Here is a 23,843-nt window from a genome sequence, read left to right on the forward strand (position 1 = left end):
ATTGATCAACCATTGTATCTGGATAATGCAAAATAGATCGTCTGTGGGGTTACTCATGTGTTACTAGTTTTGGTTTTTTTATGTCTGTTGACCATTACATATCTCAGACATTCATGGGAAAGAGAGCTTTTGAAAACAGAAATTATAATCCTGATTTTGTGCATGTTGTGTACATTCGGGCATATCAAATCATGTTTCTGTTGACAGTTTTATTAACAAGAGGCAGCAGACTTTTGACTTTGTCTTGCTGCCTCCTCCAAGGAGAGTTGATGATGTAGCAGCTGAGATGCAGTGATTTAATTATTTAATTGTTTGGAGTCACCAACCTAAAACATGCTTTGTTTGATTTGTATTTACCTAGTTGGAGCAATTTTTATTTTTAGCCCTTGGGTTGTAACAAGATACAGAATTTTATTTTTAAAATAAGTAGCATATTTGAAAACAAAACTGAGGCATACGTAATAAGTAGCAATTACTTTTTCAGAAAAGTCTTTACTGACCACTATCTCTGAACTTCTTTATTGTTGGCATTTCGTCCTAAGAGAGTTCTTTAGCATCTAATTATAAATTATGCCCGTTACTCCAAGTAGTTGTATATCTTGACCTTAAAAATTTGATGAGTTTTTTTCTAGAGGGCGTATACAGAGGCTGCTTACTGAAATACTGCCATTGCCGCGAGAGAGGGGCATTTGGCAGCAGTTTATGCCACGGGTTAAATCAGGTGAGGAAGACATTTGGTGTTCTGCTGAATCCTGAGCCTTCTTGAACAGCATTTGTGAGAGGCTTTGGAGAGAGGCTTAGTAATGTCCCCACAACTCATTTCTGTGGGCCTTCCCTTTCAAGGCTTATCAGTAATAAACCTCTTGGATGCTAAGAACAAGATTTGCAATGTCTTTAAGTGAAGATATTATATTGAATTATGGCCATTCCCTCTATTTTGTTTATTTGCCCATTTAATAACCTAAACTTTATTAAGTGTTTAAATCAATTGCCTACATTTTAGCAGTGTTAAGGTAGGATTGATAGGATAAATAGTTGTCAGGCTACTGGAATTAAAAAGCAACAAAACCTGTTCAGTTTTCAGGTTTTAGTGTATACTTCATCAGTTTTAAAAGATGACTATGTAATGAAGAAGGTATAATTAAAGTTGTAGAGAAGTCTGCTCTGCTGTTTATGGAGAATTATATGTTTATTATTACAAGATTCCTTTACCTGATAGTCCGGTATAGCTCCATTGCTAATGGACCCTTTTTTTTTTATAGCACTGCCAAACAATTTATACCATATTTATAAATAATGGAATAAGGACACTCTTGAAGTATACTACAGCAGTGACCTTAGCAACATTGAATGCTGGCAATGAATCTATTAAAATGTTTTTCAGTGTTGAGATTTATAGAATTGTTTCTGATTCTACAGCACACACCATTTTGTGTTTCTCAGTGAACCTGGGCTTCCAACTGTGGCAGATGCTCATTTATTAAAGAAACGTTTTCAAAATGTGGGAAGAAAATTCAAGAAATAACTGTGGAGCCTAGAGATAAGCATGACTTCAGCAAGGCGTTCAACAATAAGTGTTCGATAATAAGCATTCGACAATAAGGCATTGGATAAGCGTTGACTTCAGCAAGGCGTTCGACACAGTCTCCCACAGCATCCTCATGGGGAAGCTTAGGAAGAGTGGATTAGATGAATGGACAGTAAGGTGGATAGAAAACTGGTTGCAAGACAGAGCTCAGAGGGTTGTGGTTAGAGGCGTGGAGTCTAGTTGGAGGTCAGTGACGAGTGGTGTTCCCCAGGGGTCAGTACTGGGTCCAGTTCTGTTCAATATATTCATCAACGACTTGGATGAGGGGATAGAGTGCACCATCAGCAGGTTTGCTGATGATACAAAGCTGGGAGGGGTGGCTGACACACCAGCAGGCTGTGCTGCCATACAGAGAGACCTGGACAGGCTGGAGAGTTGGGCGGAGAGTAACCTTATGAAATTCAACAAGGGCAAGTGTAGGGTGCTGCACCTGGGGAGGAATAACCCCATGCAGCAGTCCAGGTTGGGGGCTGAGCTCCTGGAGAGCAGCTCTGTGGAAAGGGACCTGGGAGTCCTGGTGGACAACAGGATGCCCATGAGCCAGCAATGTGCCCTCTTTTCGGTGGTGCCCAGTGACAAGACAAGAGGTAACGGGCAGAAACTTGAGTATAGGAAGTTCCACCTAAACATGAGGAGGAACTTCTTTACCTTGAGGGTGGCAGAGCACTGGCACAGGCTGCCCAGGGAGGTGGTGGGGTCTCCATCTCTGGAGACATTCAAAACCCGCCTGGACACGTTCCTGTGCAACCTGCTCTAAGGTGGCCCTGCTCTGGCAGGGGGGTTGGACTAAATGATCTCCAGAGGTCCCTTCCAACCCTATGATTCTATGAGATACGCAGAACACCTGCCAGATGGCTGTAACTTTAGAGCAATGACTCTCTTCTGAGATTTGATGAACAGTGATTTCTAGTTTTGTAGATTCAAACCTGAGATGTTTGATGAAGAGGAAAAGGTGATTTGATGGCTGATGCTATTCCAGCAGCCATCAGTTGCAAATGTGCTTCAGCTGATTTGTAAGGAGAGAAGGACTGTGCTTTAGAGATGCAGGTGGAAAACAGCACTGGACATCACCTTGCACCGCCGAAATGAGAAGTTTTGCCATGAAACTTCGTGATGTACTGTGTAGTCCCTATTATAGACTAGGATTGTTACATGCCAATGCTTTTGGGAACTGTCTGATCCAACATTTAGAACAAGGTTTTGGGACATCTTGAAGTGTAGTAACTGTAGTCTTGAAGCGTAGTCACTGCTGCGTTTGTGTCTGTACAGATGTGAATTAACCTTTATGTGCTGATTTTCCCACACTGAATCTAAGAGGTTCCCATATTGAATATGGGCTATTAGAGACCACTGTGGCCTGTAGCTGGGCCAAAACCTAGAGAAAATAGAGAAAAGGCTTTTTTTTACCCCCTGTCTTGTCTCTCTTTTTTTCCTCCTTTTTTTTTTTTCCTGCTTTGTCGTTTCTGTAGCGTTGCAGTGAGTTGCTTTGCAGTGCTCAGTGATCATGCCTATGCGAGAAATTGAGACAACGAGAAGTTCCTCCTGTGCATAAAAATTTCCTCTTGCCTCTACTGTGTTGAATACTATCACTCTCTCGAGTGTTTCTTTTCGTTGCTATTTTTTGTAAGACTTCTGCCTTCACGTTTCAGTTTAATTTTCTTTGGGCCAATGAAAAAAATCCCCATTTGTCACTGAGGAAATTACAAAGTCAGAGCCTGAATCCTGCACGTTAGCTTTATATTGCAAATGTGTCAGTCTCTATCATTGGCTGTCCTTGGTAAATGCCACAGAATTATGTGACCGAGAGCTATACATGTATGTTACATTTTAAGAAGAATGCTTTTAACAATACAACAGGAAGCTATTTTCACTTGATGATTTGAATATGCTTGTGAGGTTAAAAGAGCATCCCTTTAATGAATAGGGTCCCTTCCCTATGCACGAAGTGCAAAAAGCAGCAAACAGAAGTAACAAAAATGGGCAAACAAATTTTGAGTGGATCACAATATATGGTGCTGGGACTGCTATAACCCAGAGTGGACCACAAAGCTCCTGGACTCTGAATCCCGCCTCTTAATGAGACCATCTCTCTGCTGTTAGGAGGACTCCGGGGTTCTGAAACTTTTGACAAAACATTTAATCCCCAAGTCCCTGCTTCACAGCCTCTTGCAGAAATCCCATTATCCACCTTAAAGCCCTCTGCTAATTAGGCCCTTGTTGGCTTGGTCGGTCATTTGATCTCTTTCCATCTGGATTTCGTAGCTGAAGAGGGCTTGCTGACTCTGATCCACCAGCATGTAAAGAGGCAAGCCATTAAAATGTGGTATTTTTTTTTCTTTGATATATTTTCATTTTGTTTCTTCTGTCAGGAGTGGTTTAATGTTTCCCATTTTGGATTATAAAGCCTCTGCAGTAGATGTCGCCTACTTCAGCATTTCCTTTGGGAGTGAATAAAGGGAAGCTGTCACTTGGCCGGAGGCCATTCCTGGGTTGTTAGCATCTCGCGGCGTCTGTGGGTCACCATTATTCAGACCTGGGAGAACATTTGTAAAAGGACTGTAGTTTGATAACACCTGTGATTTACTGGTAAGAGTGTCTGGATGCCACTGAAAATGCCAGCAGTCATTTATGGCTCAATCAGTGGAATCAATGAAGAAGTCTGCAGTTTGCAATTATGAAACCATGGGAAACCCGCTTTCCCTACTCCTAGTAGTGTCCTATCATTACTTGGTTTTATATAAAGCAGAAGAATTGCAAACTTCTCCCCTCCCAAGGACGTTTGGAAATGGGCAAACCAGACCCTCTTTTGTTACACGCTAGCCTTCCCTGAAAGACTAGGTAAAGCATTTATGCCGCAATCTTCACTTTCTTTAAATAATTACAGCAAATATTTGCGGTCACTGAAGTAGTATGGGGTCAGTCTTGTTCCCAGAGAAGATTTTTCTTACAAAAAAACCCCAACAACGTAATTCTTTTAATGACAATAATTTCCGGATGAAAAGCAATTTCCAAATAGTAGGCTGTCTCTTTAAAAAAATACTTTCTTATTATCCGACGATTTCCCAAGCGAATGTATTGTTCTCATGAATTATACTGAGCTCAACTTGTTTATATTCGTATTTATCTGTGAATCAAACTCTTTTTATTTCACTAGTGGATTAATTTAGCATGACCCACATTTGAGACATAAACCCCATGGGTCTGATTTTGTCCTAATACTTGAAAAAGGGATAGCAGCTATGAGATACACCTTATTTAATTCTGAGGCTGTCCAAACGCTGCGGTCTGTAGTAGTCAGGGGAAAGAGATTTCTGAGCCTTGTTCAGTTGTTATACACGAGCATGAAGAGTAAGGGATATAAAAACGTGGGAAGTGTGAAGCAGGTAGGTAATAATACCTTTTCATAAAATAAGAACTACAAATTAAGTGGCAATAGCTTAAAGCAAGTGCATGGAAATATTTATTTTCCTCGGCACAATGTATAATTAAACTATAGAGCTTTGTTGACGGAGTCTTATTCCTGACTTGACTCAACAAAAATTATGGGAGGAAGATCAGTCTGTGGCTAATCAATGAAAGGGGGAGATGCAGCTTTTGACTTCAAAAATATTGATATAGCTGACTGTCAGAAGCTTGAAATGGTAGATTCTGCTTCACAGTACCCTCATTCTTATGTTCTGCTTAAAGTGGCCACTTTGTTGCTGCTCAAAACCAAGTGTGGAGGTAGATGGACCTTTTTCTTATATTGCCCGTAAACATATTTTTTTAATACTGGGCGTAGGTGCTTTTCAATATCCGTTCTGTGGTGTTCAGATTGACTTGACAGTATTACGAATATGAGCTTTACCAAAAGCTGTGCTAAAACATGGTATGTGGCAAGGCACGAGCTTGCTTAGCTGGCTGGCGTAGGCGCCTCTGGCTTGATCTGTCCTTCTGTCGAAATACCCGTGATAAAGGACTTCCAGGTCAGTATACCATAGTGAACTGGCTCTGACCCTGATCCTAGTCCACTGGGAATGAAATTCTGGGAAAAAGCCAAAGCACTCGTGCAAAGGAAAGTCACACCTCACGAATCTATTGGAATACTTCGATGTTTAAAAAAAAAAAAAAAAAAAGGCAAGTAAATTGGATTTTGTTGTTAAAATGACTTTCAAAAACACTGCAATGGATTTCCAGAAGATGTTTGGGAGCACTGTTCCTTAAAAGAAGTGAGGCTGCAGTAGAAGAGATGGGGTGCTCAGAAGGTGAGCAGGTAAGGGGCAGTAAAGTCATCAGCAGTAAAGTCTCAGGAGGGGGAGGTCAGCAGAAGCGTCCCACTAGGATCTGTGCTGCGTCTGTGCTCTGTAACGCCTTCAAAGGGTGGTGAAAAGTATGGTGAGAAATCACACCTGTAAAGCTGCCAATGTAGTTAATATTGTTCTAAATAACTTTGTTCTTCTTGACCATGAACTGTCCTTTGTTTTGATATCCAACCACACGGTCTGTGTGGAAGTTTTTTCCTGTGCGTTGGGTATTCATAGGAGTAGACTTTTCTGGGGAACAGCTCTGTCTAAAGGACCTGAGGATCTTGGCAGATGGCAAGCTCAATGGGAGCCAGTGGTGTGCTCTGGAAGCGAAGGAGGCTAATGGCATCCTGGCTTGTTTTGACGGGGTCATAGCCAGTAGCCAAATGGAAGTGGTCCCCCTTTCATTGCCACTCGTTGGATTGCATTGAGTGTACTGTGCCCAGATTTGGGTGTCATAATATCACAGAGACTGATGAACTGGAGCAAGGTCAACAAAGGCCAGTAGGTCTGTGGTGCTGGAGCACTTGCCCTGTAAGAAGTGTCTGAGGAGTTACCGGGGGTTGTTTAGCCTGGGGCAGGGAAGGCTTTGGGGGAACCTAGCGGTGGGCTTTGGGGGAACCTAGCGGTGGCCCCCAAGTGCCTACAAGGAGGTTGTCAGGAGTACCGTGTTAGGATCTATACTGCAGTGAGTGTCTGGAGGAGGAGAGACAAAGCGTATAAGTTGGCATGAGAGGTTTTGGACTGAATGTAAGGAAAAACAATGAGGGCAGTCAAACAATGGAGCAGGTTTCCCGGAGGGGGTGGGCGGTCCTCCTGGGAGGCCTGTAAGGCTCGGCAGGTAGAAGCCCTGAGAAGCCTCATCTGGCCTCGCAGCTGAGCCGGCTTTGAGCAGGGGCTCGGCCTGAGGCACTTCCAACCCAGCTCCTGCCGTGTTGCTTCCTTCTACCTTAACAAGGACAGGTGGCAGACTTGCTTGCTTGGAGAGAAGAGTTGTTCTTGGGAAACAAGCAAAGCTGTGTCTGAAACATGCTCGTACACCTGATGGAGCTGCCGGGAAAACTATTCCTTTATTGTGGGGAAGCAGTTTGCTCTTTAAAAGAACATTCTGTACCTGATTCTGGTTTTCAAGGTTTTAGAAGTCTTGTTTTGCAGTTGAGCATTTTGACAGCTTTCTTTTCAAGTTTGCATTCAGTCTTTAATGGTTGCTATAATTTCACTTTTAAACAGCACGGTTCTTCAAAGTCAACAGTGAAACAGCATCAGCTGAGGGTCTGTCTGGTGATCACGAGGGGTTCTCGGTGCCTCATTTCTTCAGCTGTCATTTGTCAGAACACACTCATGTAATCTTAATGAACAATGTGCAAAGCCATTAAAAACTCAATTACGGCTTTCTTTTTACTGCAGACGTGAGAAAATGCAATCATAAAGTGCTGATGTGTAAACACAATAGCCACCATCTGCTACGGAGTAGCGTTTCAGCTCCAAAAAGAGGATATATGTTGCAGATGCATCAATAATAGGACGCTTATCAAGGCATCATTATGCACCAAGCAGGGGAAAAATTGAAATTTATGGCCAGCCAGAGAGCACTTCACGGTATAATTCCCCAATTTTCAGTGGTATGTTTAATAACTATGAGAGAGTGCCGTTTTATGTTCCTGTCGTTTGAACGGATTTTTAAAAATGAATTTATTTACCGTAGTCTTCCCATCCTCCTTGCTTCTGACTGATCTGAACAGAACACATTCATTTTTGGTTATTTGGCACAAAACCAGCAAGATATTAATTAATCTAAGCTGTTGATCCAAGAGCACTAAATTTAATTGACCTGATATTCAGTCTGCTTTAATGAGCACATACTTCTGTGTCCAATAAATAAAAAAAAAGAACTTTTACACAGCATAGGTCACTTTTTTCCCCCCAAACTCATTTTTTTCAGCGCAGTGTTGACTTTGACATTTGAACTTCTGGATGAATGTAAACAAAACGACGTGGCTAAATTATTTTTCCTACTCTTATTATTTTTTAAAATTGGATATGCAATGGTGTAAATAAGCGTTTCTCCAAGATACCTTTTGTTTTATTCAGATTCTAGCCTGGAGACATTTAAGTGGCTTTCAGTCATCCATTGATCGATAACTTCCATTTGTGACATGTTAATTCATTCCTTAGTTCTTTGTATGAGCGGAGAGTGTGACAAGTGGTTTGTTGGTGCCAGACCAGATTGTATCTCTTTTATTTGCACATATAGGCCTATAAATTGAGAGTAAGTCCCATCAGCTTCAATTCTCTGTTCAGCCTAAAGAAGGCTGTCAGACTCTGAATCACAATATGTCAATTTTTATTAAGGATAATAAGGAAGACCACACTTGTTCTTAAAAGACTCTGAAATACTTTTTATTTTTTTTTCTGGTGGGAGCAATTTTCCTGGTCTCTCACCTACCTCTAAGGGATGTATCCTTCCCAGACAAGCTCCGCTGGGCATGGACATTTATAATATGACAGCGGATCTCAGCTGCTGATCTCAGAGCAGGCAGAGCAACCTTTTGAAGGCCCTAGAAGTCAGGGGACAAGATACCCATTCGAGTTCACACTGCGGAAAAAAAAAAACCGTGTACAGATGGGTATATTTGGAGGCCAATTTATAGACTACAGGGTATAATTTACTCACAACTGAATTTTGTAGATCAGCGTATTCTTGTATTTGATGTCAATCATAGCCTTGATGAAAGTCTCAGTTTCCAGCCCCGACGATGGCCGGGCCTGAGGTGTTGTGCGTGATGCCGGGACGAGCCAGGGAGAGGGTTTGTTGGGAAGGTGCCCCGCTAAGTCTCTGCAGGAGGAATGTGGTATAGTTAGTAGATGGCAAACTGATTTAAGCAAGGTGTGAGTACTTTTCTCTGACAGAGATGGCAGTATAAGTGGAAATTTTCCATCTTTTCCACTGTCATGTAAAATAAAACCTCTTAACAGGACTTTCCTGGAGACAGTTTTCATAGTATTTTCTCCTGTATCTCTAGGCCTAAAAACAAATCGTAAGCTATAAATAAGATGCTATGAATAATTTGCATATGACAATCGTTTGTAAGGCTATTCTTTTAGTAACTGAGACTAATTATTTTGCTAAGTGCTTTTTGGTGGATGGATGTTTTTCTTGCTCGTGTTGTCAGTCGCTAGATTCAGGCTCCATACTCCCTCTAGAATTGTCAGCAGTTGCACGAAAGGCCATTGTCATACCGCGAATAGCTTGTGATTCATTTTTTTGTGGGTGGCAGAAAATAAAATTGTAATTATTGCTTTGAACTTTTTATAAAAGCTGATGGTTTTTTGTTTTTTTTTTTTTTTTTTTTTTTTTCTCAGAGGGAAGCTCGTTATTTTTATACGGGAATCTGTAAAAGTGAAATACTCCCTAACTTTTTCTATCATTGAAACACTTACCTACCTCAGTGCAGTTCAAGACCATATTGTGTTAGACACAATACAGCTTCAGAGTACTTCTTTAAGGTAGGAATCCATGTATTAATCAAATTAAAAAAAAAAAAAAGAGTTGAGGAAGGTGCCCAGGAATGAGATGATGTGCCCTGTGATCCATGCCCCAATGATGGCGCAAAAATCGGTTTTCCTGGGTTCCTACCCAGCGTAGCAGGCGCTTGGTCAGAACTCTTGGGCGCGCACAGGAGCTCTGCTTTTCTTTACCAAGTGTTTTAATCGACTGTACCATTGTCCTCAAGTCTGAGATCTGGCAAATGTAGGACTTGTCTTCATTGTATCTTGTACTGTCCCTCAGAATGGCATTGAAATGCTGCAGCGGTGCTTTCCACAGCAGCCCCGCTACTCCTCTACGCTGTACTGCTGTCACTCAGCAGATCTACAGTGGCTTTCCTCCCAGATTCTCAGTAGAAGAGTGGTTCTTACGACTGTTCGTGCTTTATTTGTAAAGGAAGATGAGGCAGACTATGTGTACTGACAGAAATCATAGAAATGAGCATCGTAATTGGTCCTGGAAACCAGGCTCTCGGGTTTCCAGCCTGCCGCCGTGACTGTCAGGCCGTGCTGCCTCTTCAAGCCGGTTGGCAATTGTGCTTTCCGACAATAAATTATCTTAGGTCGCAGAAACAGAATCCAAATTGCGGTTTCTCAAAACATTAGTTTATTTTTGGGTGGATTTTTAATAATAGTGTGTATACGGTACTTGCTGAAGAAGGGGATTTTGTGGTTGACTGGGAGAAGACACAGATCGACATCTGCCAGGATCCCATCCTATGGACTTGGATTATTAGGGAGAAATTGAAAAGTTTGGGTTCAGCTCTTATGTTTGTTGAAGTCCTTACTGTGAATCTGGAATTTCTTGATTTGAAATGAAATTACAGGATTGCCAGAGAGCGTCTTGCTTATAAATTTGCATATTTCTTAGTGCGGCCTCTGCCCTGGCTGTGCTTGCATTGTGCTTGAATTTTCCAAGGTCTCTAGAGTGGGTGATTTTTTTTTTTTTTCTCTAGAGTGGGTGATTTTTTATTTTTTTTTTTTTCTCTAGAGTGGGTGATTTTTTATTTTTTTTTTTCTCTAGAGTGGGTGATTTTTTTTTTTTCTCTAGAGTGGGTGATTTTTTAATTTTTTTTTTTCTCTAGAGTGGGTGATTTTTTATTTTTTTTTTTTTTTCTCTAGAGTGGGTGATTTTTTTTTTTTTTTTCTCTACAGTGGGTGATTTTGATTTTGGGGGGGGGAACTTTTCTGCATCCGTGCTTTTCAATCCTTTACAAAATGCATCTATATCATATAAGCACAGGGGAGGAAACATTTTTGTGGGAGAAAGTTGCTGGTATCTTGTTGATATAAATTTAGAATATATGGCTGTTCCCTGCACAGAATTGATCAAAATGTTTATCTGGCTCATCTGAGTGTCGCGCTGCTGGGGCACGGAATAGGGAAAGTCAGTGGGTTAGAAGTGAGGCAGGGCTTTGCAAACTCAATCTTCTGTGAACTGCGAGAGGCCAGCAGAGAAATAACGTTTGTAGCATGCCTTGGCAGCAGCATCAGAACTGAGAGTGTCAAGAGGGCTGCGTTTGATTAAAAATTACCATGCCTGGCTGCTGACACACAGATATTCCCCCCTCCCCCCCCGCTCTTGCTATTTTCTTCAACTTTTTCTGAGTGTGAGTGTCTGTACACACATAAAGGAGATCCTTTAAGCAGAATTGAATCAAATAACTCTCATAATGTTTTCCCTTATTGCTAACATTTGTCACCTTGATGCATCTGTGAAGAGATGAGTCGAGACACAATGTGCTGTAAAATAACTGCTTGATGAATCAAAATGTGAGTTCAACATCAAGTTGCATGGTTAATATGATGCAAGCTTCCAGGTTAACAAACTCATAAATTGCCTCAGCACGTATTTCCCTCCCTAAATTCAGCCCGGCCTTCCCTCCTAGAAGAATAATTGTCCTTGTTGCGTTATTTCTAGTTCAGGTGTTGCTCTTGTGCTAACAAACCTAATGCATTTGGGCTTTGAAAATTGGGGTTTTCTTAACACATTACTGCCTTCACAAGTTTATCGTGCCAAGGTACAGGGTTCACAGCTGGAGATATGGGCACAAAGTGGGTAGGGGCCACATAGGCAAACATCAGCTGAGAATTTGGTCCATTGTTGTAGTTTTGGTATTGAGATGTACCTTTGGGGGACTGTACGCCGTAGGAGAACTTCATTGCTGCTTTGGAGTGTGAATATGCTTTTGTTTAAAGTGACTGTTTTACCACAAGGTTCTAATAAAAGCAAAATAATATTTTTATTTTGAGTTTTTAAGTTATCTCATTAAAGTGGTTCTGGTTGGTGAGTCTATTTGTGTATCAGTACTTATAAATACCTAAAGGGAGGGTGCCAGGTCCTGTGCAACTGCTGTAGGTGCCCCTGCTCTGGCAGGGGGTTGGACTGGATGAGGTCCAGAGGGCCCTTCCAGCCCCCACCAGTCTGGGATTCTGTATATACCCTGCAATTTTAATATCTTTTCATTCTGTTACCTACCAACTAGCATAAAATGGCTAGTTTGAGTTTTTCAGTTGAGTGTTTTGTTTTCTGGCTTGTAAGGAAATCACTGACTCTTCTAATGGAACTGTTTTTACTGAAAAAAGCAAGAAAAACCACTCTTTCTTCTCTTCTTGCTTTTCTCCATAGGCTCCTTCATGATGGTGAACAGCTCTGGGCGGGCGTCTGGGCAGAAGGCTCACCTGCTGTTGCCTACGCTGAAGGAAAATGACACACATTGCATCGACTTCCACTATTACTTATCCAGCAGAGACCGGTCGAGTCCCGGCTCTCTGAACGTCTACGTGAAGGTGAACGGAGGACCACAGGGCAATCCCATATGGAACGTCTCGGGGGTTGTTACAGAAGGATGGGTGAAAGCAGAACTTGCCATCAGTACGTTCTGGCCACATTTTTATCAGGTATGAGTTTGTAATATTTAATTTTATTTTTTTTTTAACATTTGGCTAGATAGGGAGTGGAGCATCTCCCTTATGAGGAAAGACTGAGGGAGCTGGGTCTCTTTAGTTTGGAGAAGAGGAGACTGAGGGGTGATCTTATTAGCGTTTATAAATATATAAAGGGGGAATGTCATGAGGATGGAGCCAGGCTCTTCTCAGTAGCGACCAGTGATAGGACAAGGGGTAATGGATTCAAGCTGGAACACAAGAGGTTCCACTTAAATTTGAGAAGAAACTTCTTCTCAGTGAGAGTGACAGAGCACTGGCACAGGCTGCCCAGGGAGGTTGTGGAGTCTCCTTCTCTGGAGACATTCAAAACTCGCCTGGACGCCTTCCTGTGCAACCTCATCTAGGTGTTCCTGCTCTGACAGGGGGATTGGACTAGATGATCTTTTGAGGTCCCTTCCAATCCCTAGCATACTGTGATATGAGCTAAGCTATTATTAGCAATGGGTATCTTGACTTTTTCCTATCAGAATGAGCTTATATATAGCAGTTTCTTGCAAAAGGGTTATATAGGCATCTTCACATATTTCTTCCTATTTTCACCCCTTTTCTTCAGTTGTTGCCAGGTCGCAGAGTGATGGATAGACGGCCGGGAGTCAAATTAGTGGCAGGTTAAGACCCACTTGTTTATCATTAAAGTGTCAGATAAGCAGACTTGTATTGACACTTTCCATGGCATTGTGTAAATGTAAATACAACTGAGTGTCTAGATGTGTAACTGGACCTTTGCATAAATTTGCCTAAACGGTTTTTGGCCCTTGTTTGGTTTCGTAAGAAGGAACATCTGTTCACTGAACTTTTTGTCTGGACTTTTCCTGTGCCCCTATGAGGGGTGGAAGTACATAAGCTGCTAATGAAATCTTGTACCATGTTATCAACATGACTATACTCTTCACCAGACCCTCTGTTCCTCTTCTTTTTACTTCTTGTAACAGTTTGACTTGTTTTGTTAGGGGATTTGGTGGTTTGGTGTTTTTTTAAAAAGCGCAAAGTTGAGGAATGTAGTGGGTAAATTAGTTTTAGGTTATATTAATTTTACAGCTACTTGTTAGTTGTCCACTTTAAACTTCACATGGCAACTTTGCAGTCATTGTTTTATTTAAATAAGACTGCACACAATGGACTGGTATATATCTTGTTAGGTGTTGAAGGTGTGTTTTTGTCTTGTTTTATATTCAAGACAAAAAAAAAACCCAAACAACTGGGAAGTAGTTGCACCTTTCAGGAAAAGCTGATGTACATATGATACTAATAGTGAAAAGGCAGCGAATAGTCTGTGGATAGAAAACAGCAGGTAGAAAAGCTGCTTTTTTTTTTTTTTTTTTTTCTTTTTTTGCTTCTAATAACTGGGTAGGGGTTCTATAAAATAAGAACCGGAGTAGAACGCTTTAATGTTCTACCTCTGAAAAAGGGTTGGGGATAACAGCAGAATACATAGAGCACACTATGCAGGGTGAGAGGAAGAGATGAAGAGATGCAAATGCATGGAAAGTGGTGTTTTAAGGGCTGTGCACAACTTGTCACTTCTTCTGAAGTCATATTAAAGTTCTTACACTCCATTCATATTAACAGGAACCTGGTCATGAACCAGAATTTGCTTCATAGTAGGTGCTCCGCAGAGATAACAGAAATGATCTTTCACCCAGGTAATCAGTGCTTGAAAAACCTGGAAAAGGCAGTCTGATCTCGCACGAAGAGAGATCCTACTCTTAGATATACCAATAGTCGACTTCCTGAGCCTGCCGTACTTCTTTACAAGTCCTTATGCAGGTCAAGTTTGCTTTTCCTGAGCAAAAAATCCTTTAAATCAAACAAGAATTTTTCACTGCAGCGCAAAAATGAACAGATTGGAAGGCAGCAGTAACTGCCTAGGAGTGGCTTCTCCCTAGAAAATGCAAGGGTTTCCATTCCTACTTTTTGATGAACGGAGGTGATCTTTCCTTCTGCTTATTTTTGTGTTCTTATTCCCACTCTTATGGAGGTTCTAATAGATTGATCTATCATCAGTCCCTGATTTTATAAACCATCTTTTGTTGATGGTCTGCAATCCTGTGAGCTTCTACATTTAATCGTATGTTGTTTTCTTTTTTTTTTTTTTTTTTAAAAAAAAGGAAAATAAAACTTTAAGCTTGCAAAACTGAAGAGGAAAACACATTGAAGGACTTAGTGAAAATTATTGTTATTTGGCAGCCTAAAGTAACACTTCTGGCTAAAGGAGTCCAGAGGTGGAAGATGACAAAAGCTTGGGTGTACTGTTGCCTGGGGAGTGTCTCATTTCACGCTCACAATGTCGGATGTGCCATCGCAGTGTTATTTGCCAGCTTGAAATCAAAATTGCATGCCTGGAGAACTCTTTGTAAGCATGGTCTGTATTTCAAAAGCACCAGGTAACACAGGAAAAAAATAGCATTTTTCCTAAATAATGAAGCCTGCGTCAGGCGGAATGTGGATTATTCTCTCGATGTACAGAAGGCACACCGTCTTGAATCGCAGTGTGCGCTGACGATTCGGCCAGGCAAAATATCTGCAGCTCTCTGCCCTAGGTCTGAGGCTTTGACAAGTACTTTGAGCTTTGCGACCAGCGGAAAACCAGTAACCCAGGCAGCTGCCAGGGGTGTGTTAGGTCTGGCAGTTGTGTGCAAGGGTCACAGGGGGTCTTCTGGATCCAGAAGCGCTCTGATGAGGTGTAAACGTGGGGGTGGTGGAGATTTATATCTACCCTAGAGTTACTCGTGCTTGGATTCCCAGCCTGCCAGTGTTTTTAGGGTAGCGAGAAAAAGCTGTAATAGTTCTTGGAGAAAGGTAATACATGTAATCTTGAATTACTGCTTGCCATAAGGATGAACTTAGTCCCAGAATGCAGCAAGGGCAGCGCTGGAGTCTGCCAGGAAGAGGTTTTTTGATGTATAGCAAGGAACGTTATTGATCCGTGCCTGAAGAGAACTGTTGTACCACAACAGATGAGCCAGGCTACCTTGCTAACACGGGTATTGTTGGTATAGACCTGCAGTGAAATGTAGGATTGTGTATTGGGCAAGGAAACGTGAAATGGCTTAGTATTTGCAGTTCCTCAGGAGCATTTAAGAATGTTTTTTAAGAGTAAAGCTTTGCATTTTGTCACCTGTATTAGTTTCTGGGAAGTTCCTTAAATGTAAAACACTGTTAAGTGGCCATGTTTCGACCACTGTTCTGTATTTCTGACTGAAGTTAAAAGGACACGAGAGAGATTCGGTGTGAAATCTGCAGAACTGGGCCCCATAAGCGTGGATTCCTGCCTTTTCCTCGTGTTGGGTCTCAAATCCCTGTTTTCAGGAAAAACCTCGGTACTTCTGTGCTTCTCGCTTTGATAGGGCTGAGATGCTGCGAAATACAGAAAAAGACAACAATGTGGAAGTTTAAGCTGGGAAATAACAAGAATATCGGAATGTAAAGCAGAACAGATAATAAATACCAGATAACATAATGAAATAACAATATTGTGTGAGTTGAGAGGAAGCCTCCACTCTTTTCAGTGTTCTCTGCAGCAATGTGAACGTTAAATGCACAGATTTTTTAGAAGCTGACTCGGTTGTTACCGTCTTAAGTTATATTGTGCTGTATTAAAGGCTCTGTAGATGTCGGCAATTAACAGAAGACAATTCGGGATGTATTGGTGCTTACTTTTGCTATGCGCTACTAGCTAATGCCAGTGCCTTGGAGGACTTTTCTTCCCAAGTTCTTGGCTTGCTGGAAATTGAGAACTGGTTCATTGTGGCTTATAGCTTCCTGCAAATGCAAAACTACAATAAGAATTCTGTAGCTGTAATGTTGCATTTTAATTCAGGTCTGAAGGGAGTCGCGGTAGTTGCTTACGTGACCTTCCCAGTAAGTGTAATTTTTAATCATGAATGACATTTCTAAAATAAATTGTAATTTCCATACTAAAGACTTAGCATTATACTCTTATTTTATACAGTCCCTAAAAAGCTTCTCAAGAACCTTGGTAACACAAAACACTTGTTGAGGGTTTTTTTTTGATTATTTTATCTTCAGGGACTTGCTTCCTCCTATTGCTCCTTGGACAGCCTATTTTTTGTCCACCCTCCTCTGGAGTATAACTTTGTTTCTACATGTAATTAGCACTTGAGCTTTTCTTAGTTTATATCTTTGCCAGTTAATTTTTGTGTTGTACCTGGTTTTATCATGTCTTTTTTTTCTAATGGACATATTTCAGAAGATCTCGCGTTTGGATGCGTTTTGGATTGGGGGAGCAGGCCTTAGGAAATCATGGAAACATGAGTAAAAACTAGATTTTGGAAGCCCAAACGCAAAGCAAAACGGTTAACGGCAATTCCGTCCTTACGAAGTACGCACAGGTCTACTTTCGTAGCCTGAGCGTGCAGCGATCAGCATTCGGACGCTTGAATCTTTTACCGTGTTAAGTCTTCTGATGGAGGAGATGGTGAAGAGGCTAAAGAGCGACAGGCTGGCACTATCAGCTTTTATTTAGTCTGGAAATAAGCGCTGAAAACTGGCTTTAAGTAATTAACTTTGTGTTCTAGTAATGGATTTTGGAGGTCACAAATTACTGAAGTACTTCCTCCTACGAAACAAGTAGCTGCACTGCAATACTGCTCTAATAGTAATAACTGTGCCGGCTGAACATGTTAATTAGCTCTGTCCTTGAAAGCATTACTGTATACTCATGCAAAAATGAGCAGCGTCGTACAGTGTGAACATTGCCGTAGGGAGAGGGAAGGAACCCGGGTACGTCCCTTTCAAATGCAGAGGGCAACATCCGTTACAGCTCTACCCATTCATTTTTATTTTTTTTAATAGTATAGTACTTCATTTCTTTGGGAACCGAATCACTAACTTGAGAGGTGGAATTACCAAGATGTTAAATAATCGGTCTGCGTTTTTCTTTTTTCTATTGTAGTTTAACGTTGCCACATTTCCTGTTCCTCGTGTCCTACTATCCTTTAATTGTTGGGGAAACTGCACCATATTTAATGCTATTTTCTTCTGAATTTTTTAGTTAGCTTATTTGGTTGTAGTTAACTCAGTTTTAATGATGCCTTTATCAGTTTTTTAGTGACTTTTTTTCCTCACCACCAATTTTCAGATAGCCTGTGTATTTTTAGTAACAGAATACTCCAGGTCAGGGCAGTTTTCCAGGTAAAGTCACCAGCCATAGGGAAGAATGACATTTTTATTCATCTGTAACTAAATGTCTATTCAAACACAAATTAGTGGAATACTTCCACTGTCCAGATACATAAATAAAATAGAACGTGTTAATTAGTGTACCATTAATGTAGAGGAATACTACATGTGATGTTTTAAGAATGTGCATTCTCAGACTCTGTTTGTTAAATCAGGGAAAGGCCGAAATTATATCTGGGATAATCTTATTTCAGTTCGCTAACTAGAATCCAGGATCATCCGTTGCTTGTAATTTGCTATCTAATACTGCAGTGACCATGCATGTCAAATCAAGGTTCTCTCCAAAACAATCCTTGCAGGGTTATTGAGTCAATAAAATAATTTCATCTCACGTACAGCATTTTACAACTTTTCAACGCATACTAAGAACTACAAGTCAACTGATTATCCACTTAGTGTTCTTGGACTGGTGCTTAAAGTGAATGTAAGTGTGGTTTTTTGCTTTTCCAAATGGAAGAAGCACATAGTTGTCTCTAATCCTAATGAATGTTGCTCTAACTTTTTGTTTTCCGTATCAAACAGCTTTTCAGTCCTTGGTATGCATGTACGTACTGAACTGCATTGGTGTCCCTTCAATATTAATGATGAAATGCATTGAATGACTCAGACGTTGGAATAAGAGCAGAATACGGCTGACTGGCCAAATCACTGGTGTAGCTACTCTTCTGAAGAAACCTTTTTCTCATTTTGTATTTCAGGTGATATTTGAATCCGTCTCTTTGAAAGGACACCCAGGGTACATAGCTGTGGATGAAGTCAGAGTTCTCGCCCATCCATGCAGTGAGTGCTCTTTGTTTTCCTAACTGTGTGTTGTATACCAGGCTTTGCAGTCTAAAGGAGTGATTTACCCAATTTGGTCAGCACTGAAATGTCGTCTTGTAGCCCTCTGAGACACCTAAAGACAATCAGCCTTGCATAATTACGTAACTTTGCAAGCTGTGCAAAAGGCAAAACTGCTCTCCGTCTATAGCTAGGGCTGGGACATCTGTGGAAGTCTCTCCCTCTCTCGTTATGAGAGCATAAAACCGATTGTTTTATTATTTCTGAGTCATATTGCTGTAGAAAACAATCTAAAGAGTTTCTGATAATATCCTGTGTGGTTATCTTAAGAAAAGAAGACGCTAACAGTATTTCGTTGGTAAAGGACATATCCCAAAGGTTGCGCTCTCTCAAGAAATGTTAAACCCAGTCAGCATCGCCATAAAGATATTGAAAATAAATCTCATTCAGACAATACACTTGCACAGGAGTGGAAAATAAGGCGGGTTCATTATGCTGGTGAAAAATATTAGTGCTGCATTTCTTCTATCACAGCCATAATAATAAGCTTAGGGTTTTGGTTTGGGGTTTTTTGTTGGTTGTTTTTTTTTTTTATTCCTTTTTAAAGAGGCCTTCAGCCTCATTCTTTGTGTGAACTTTTCTGGTTTCTCTGTGCATTTACAGTTTGGCTTGGGGTCTTTAGTGTGTCTATATTGTGTATGTAGTATACAGTTTCTTCTAAATATTTTTTTTTTTCCACAGCCCCTCTCAGTAGTACATAGTTTCAGTCAGTCAGTGACAGCTGCTCCTAAAAAAATCATGGGTGGTATTCATGGAGTGAAATCAACTGGTTTTCTTGCAATACAGAATTTCAAAGAATAGCTGCCATTCAGTGTGACAGACATGGTTCTGCTCAAGTTTAACAGGACATTTCTGATAACTGCAGTATGGTTAATTGCTGTTTAACTAAATTATATTTGTATTTACCATGTGCTCCATTGCTCAGGCCTTTGGGTGCGTTTACTTCATTAAGAAATACTTACAATCTGTATTAACCAGATGTTGCTGATAACTGGCAGCATCCAAACAAATCCCCCAAATGGTCCGTGCGCATTCCGCAGCACATTGGGCAATGACTGATCCCTTTACTGGAAAAGAGGCCACTGAACATCCATGGGGCAAAGCCGAGACAAGGAAATGATGTGATTTTAAAAAAAAGGGACAGGATGCTGTGTTTACACCCCTATTTAAGCTGATTTTAAATCCATTTCTCCAAGTATATGCAGGTCCCTCTTCAAAATTTGGTGCATTCTTGGTGACTCAAAACTAAAATACAGTTAACTGCCCCATTATGAATCAGTTTGCATCTTGCAGGGTACAGAACTTCATTACGAGATGCAAGTTCTCTGCCGGCTTTGTAGTTCCTTCTCCGGTCTGATTGCCAGTGTTGCTTGTGTTGTTCAGCAGTGACAGTCACCAGGGTAAATGTCACCAGAGTATATACCATTGACTGGTACAGGCTTTTTCCCTCATATTCATTTTTACAATTGTTATAGCTCAAAACACACAGATCGTGAAGCTCCCGATGACCTTGGAGGTTACTGAAATTATTGGCGTTATTTTTTCATTTCTGCTTTACCTTCGTAGGTGACAGTACAGCAGACAAACCTAAGCATCCGCAGAAGTGCTGATCCCCCCCCACCCGTGAAGGAATGCACTTGGAGTATCAGTTTTCATTATGCTGAAAGCTCATTGATTACATGTGCGAGAGCACTTGCAACCGTAGGACCGCCCTATGCCCTGTAAGTTGGGCAGACTTGAGGACTAGGAGTCTGAGTCCTGCCCAGGCTATGCAGCTTTGGAGCTGGCTTATACCTGCCCACCTCAGACTGCAGCCAGAAATGACTAGTATGAGCCTGCAGATGTCACGTAGCACACTCTGACTGTCACCCAGAGGTAGTTTTCCAGTAAACTTTGACGGAAATTACTGATCCCCCGAGGCACGATGGTATAGAATCATTTTATTTCAGGAGTTGTCAGCAAACTGAGCGTGTGGTGAACGGATACAGAAACTAAATAAAAGCATTTGGCATAACGTGTAGTCATTTGTTCTTATGTCTATAGTAGACAAATACCTCTATGTGGAACTTCATGCATGCTCAGACACAGATGCCCATATCCTTTTGAAGCTCTTTAATTCCAGTAGAAAAAGATGGGTTGGTATGTCCACTGAAATTATGCGTTTCACCGGTGCCTAATCATAAGAGAAAATGTACAGATTAAGTTGAAAAACTCTGACCGTTAGAGTCTCACAGAGCTGTTCAGTGTATCCTACCAAAAGTTTTCAAACGGTGCACAAACCTTCTGCCCTGATTGACAAACCTGATCTCCTTCTATAAGAAGGCGAGGAAAAGCATCTTCCCCAAAAGGGTTGTCAAGCACTGGCACAGGCTGCCCGGGGCAGTGGTGGAGTCGCCATCCCCGGAGGTACTTAAAAGACAGGCAGACGTGGTGCTGAGGGACATGGGTTAGAGGTAGTTTTGGCAGTATTAGGCTGATGGTTGGACTCAGTGATCTTAAAGGTCCCTTCCAACCTAGACAATTCAATGACTCTGAAGCCCAGCAAGAACTAAGTTCATTTAAAAGTGTCTGATTCACTTCTGTATTCTTTCTGTTTTCTTCCAAGTTAACTTACAGAGGTGAATGTACCTGGTATTTAGTCATCAAGATAATGCTCTGATGTGTTTCCCTTGTGAACAAATGCAATGGCTGCATTTTCATATCAGTGGTTTAATCCTGAATTAACACTGAATTTAGTGTCAACAAAACACTGATATCGGTGCTCTTAAACTAATGCAGTGATACAATACTATATATAAATATTTTATTTAAAATTAATTACTTGATATCAATGATAAATTATTATTGTAAAGTTCTAGGATATATATATCTGATAGTAAATAAATCAAAAAGGAAAAAAAGACCCTTATGAAAACTTGGTTTGGGTGAGTCATTCTTTATAAACTCAGAAGCATTTTTTTTTTTTTGATCCTTTTTAGAAACACAATTTTAGAAAGAAAAGAAATTACTCAAGTACTCTTTATAGCAAACAGTAAGAAATTGTGCTGACAACCATGAACTTGTGTTGTAATCTGATATAAGTCTGTGTTTTTAGATGTGCCAGAGCTCTGTACGGTCCCGTAGGCCATCCTCTGTCAGGTCCATCATCCACCTCACTCTGCAGTGAATAGTTGAATACTGAAGGACAGCTTAATTTTGCTAGATCACCGTGTCAGGGATAGGACGTAATGCTTTGCTGAGCGTTTCTATCTGTGTTGGTGTAGCAGCCAGTTACTGCCTTGCTCTACCCTGGCAATCCTTTCTGTCTTTTGTTAGGAAAAGCACCTCATTTCCTACGACTTCAGAACGTGGAGGTTAATGTGGGACAGAACGCGACATTCCAGTGCATAGCTGGGGGGAAGTGGTCGCAGCATGACAAACTCTGGCTTCAGGTAAAGTGATGCGCTTTTTTTCATGTTTGTTTTTTTTTTTTTTTTGTTTGTTTTTTTACTTTTTCTAGTAAAATAAGTCAATAGAGAAAGACTAGGTGGTGGGGAAAATTTTTTTCATCAAGATCCTTTGAGAACTGCCTTGGATTGTTTCTAGGTGAGATTTTAAGGTGACAGAGTACAGAACTGGGATACAGAAGATGGAAAAAATGGCCAGTGACAGCAAAATTTTGGTTTCAAACAAATGCCCATGCACCTGTAAGCACTCAGTCATAAAGCAGAAGAGACCGAACAAGTGGAGAAGTTCTTCACTTCTGCTTACTTATGCAATCTTCTTTCTTGTCACCCTCCAAAAACGTCCTCAGCCCCCAGAGTCGGTGATTATGTGTTAAGAAGGAACCTACTCAAAGGTCTGAGATTACTGCCTGGATGGTGAAAATAGCCAAACCCAGTTTGTACTCACCGTGTTTCTTCCTCCCTATTTCCCTTGGCTGCACTGATAGCACAATGTTCCTTTTAGTCACTCACTAAAAGACCAAAGCATTCCCCTCTCTTAATATCTATGTTTTCACCCTACTGGTTGGACTTGAAAGACTGGGTCGTGCTATTCAGGTGGGTGCAGTAACAACCTTAAAAACTCATTTTTCAGTTCTAGAGTTAGAAACGGAACATAAATCAAAATGAAGATGTGGAGTGCAGTTTCCCAGTGAAGGACAAAATTATTTCTTCTGCCTTTTGAAGTGCTCAGATATGTGGAGTCCCAACGTTACCGTGCTCTATAGGTAGAGCGCTTCTAGAAGCTTTTAAAAGAGTTGAGCTCTTTGCTTTTGCTAAACTTCTGTGCTGTTAAACACCTAATGTCCCAAACAATGGCCAAAATAAACTTTCAGAACTCTTAAGCCAGTCAACAATGTTTATTCTTAGCTTGGACTGATGCGACTGGGGGCCTGACCGCCCCATATTTGTAACATCTGAGGCAGACAAGAATGGCCTTTGTCATGGTTACTATGGCATTTGTAGTCAAATAACTAACAGATTTTCTCAGACTTTTGTATTGACTTGAGACGTTTTAATAAAATTTTAAAATCACAATTTCAAATCTAGTTTAAATTCTATGGCAGGAATCAGTTTACTTAATCCTAAGAACAAAACGTAGCACTGGGATAAAGGCTCGAGTTGGTGAGAAATGTAGTCGGCGTCATGTAAAAGTGACTTAACAGTCACTTTATCTGTACTCTCATCACGGATGTTCTCCTAAAAATTACATTTGTATCTGAAATTTATTAACCTATAGTGTACTTTTAGCCTCCACTGAGATACATTTTTGGCTTATTCTTTAACTTTTTTTTGGTTCTTTCAGTGAAGTCTTTCCACAGTTTTGACTAGATGTGTGTAAAAACACTTCTGACCTGAAGCAGTATGAACCTTTTCCTGTGAGAACCAGGGGTTTGAGAGGAAATCGTTATTGTTGCTAGTGGAAACCTGTTTTCCATTTTCTAAATTTGAAGCATTTAATGAAAATAGCCTTGGAAACACTCCCAAAAACTGATTACTGGAAACCGGCAAAACAGCACTGTTTTCCCTCGAATCTCCTAATAAACTAGACCAACTGAGCAAGTTCAGGTGTTTATGCTATGGAGAACTTCGGTGTCTAGCTAATTCTTCACCTGTCTGTTTTCCAGTTGGGAAAATGTAGTCTGACTAGTAGAAGGGTTTATTGAGGATTGTTGGACATATAAGGATGTCTGTTCATCCAATGTAAATTGGTCCCGAATCAAAGTTTTACATCTAAAAATACCGAGTTTATAAAATCTGTTCATTGTTAGCATTTTCCCAGGTGTACAAAATCCATTCATTTGTAGTTTTTCATATCCTCGCCAGGCCTCTAAATATATACTGTGTAGTATTGCATACCTGAACTGTCACTCTCCAGCCTTTTCAATACATATGACACATCAAATGCCCGAATTTTTCCAAAATTAAATAGACATGAAAACTTGAATATAT

The 23,843-nt window shown here is 40.7% G+C and overlaps 1 protein-coding gene across 1 annotated transcript in view; it reads left to right on the plus strand.

Moving 5' to 3' along the window:
* The window catches only part of PTPRT (protein tyrosine phosphatase receptor type T), a gene marked incomplete at both ends in the record, with an annotated part of 470,881 nt that overhangs the window by 175,689 nt on the left and 271,349 nt on the right, over positions 1-23,843 (plus strand). Inside the window, 3 exons of the mRNA XM_082491049.1 lie at positions 12,047-12,318; positions 18,267-18,348; positions 21,724-21,839. Coding sequence (XP_082347175.1) covers positions 12,047-12,318; positions 18,267-18,348; positions 21,724-21,839 — 470 coding nt within the window. The remainder of the gene's footprint in view (positions 1-12,046; positions 12,319-18,266; positions 18,349-21,723; positions 21,840-23,843) is intronic.

This window comes from Vanellus vanellus, assembly GCF_965231255.1.
Source record: "Vanellus vanellus genome assembly, chromosome: 15".
Classification (NCBI taxonomy): Eukaryota; Metazoa; Chordata; class Aves; order Charadriiformes; family Charadriidae; genus Vanellus; species Vanellus vanellus.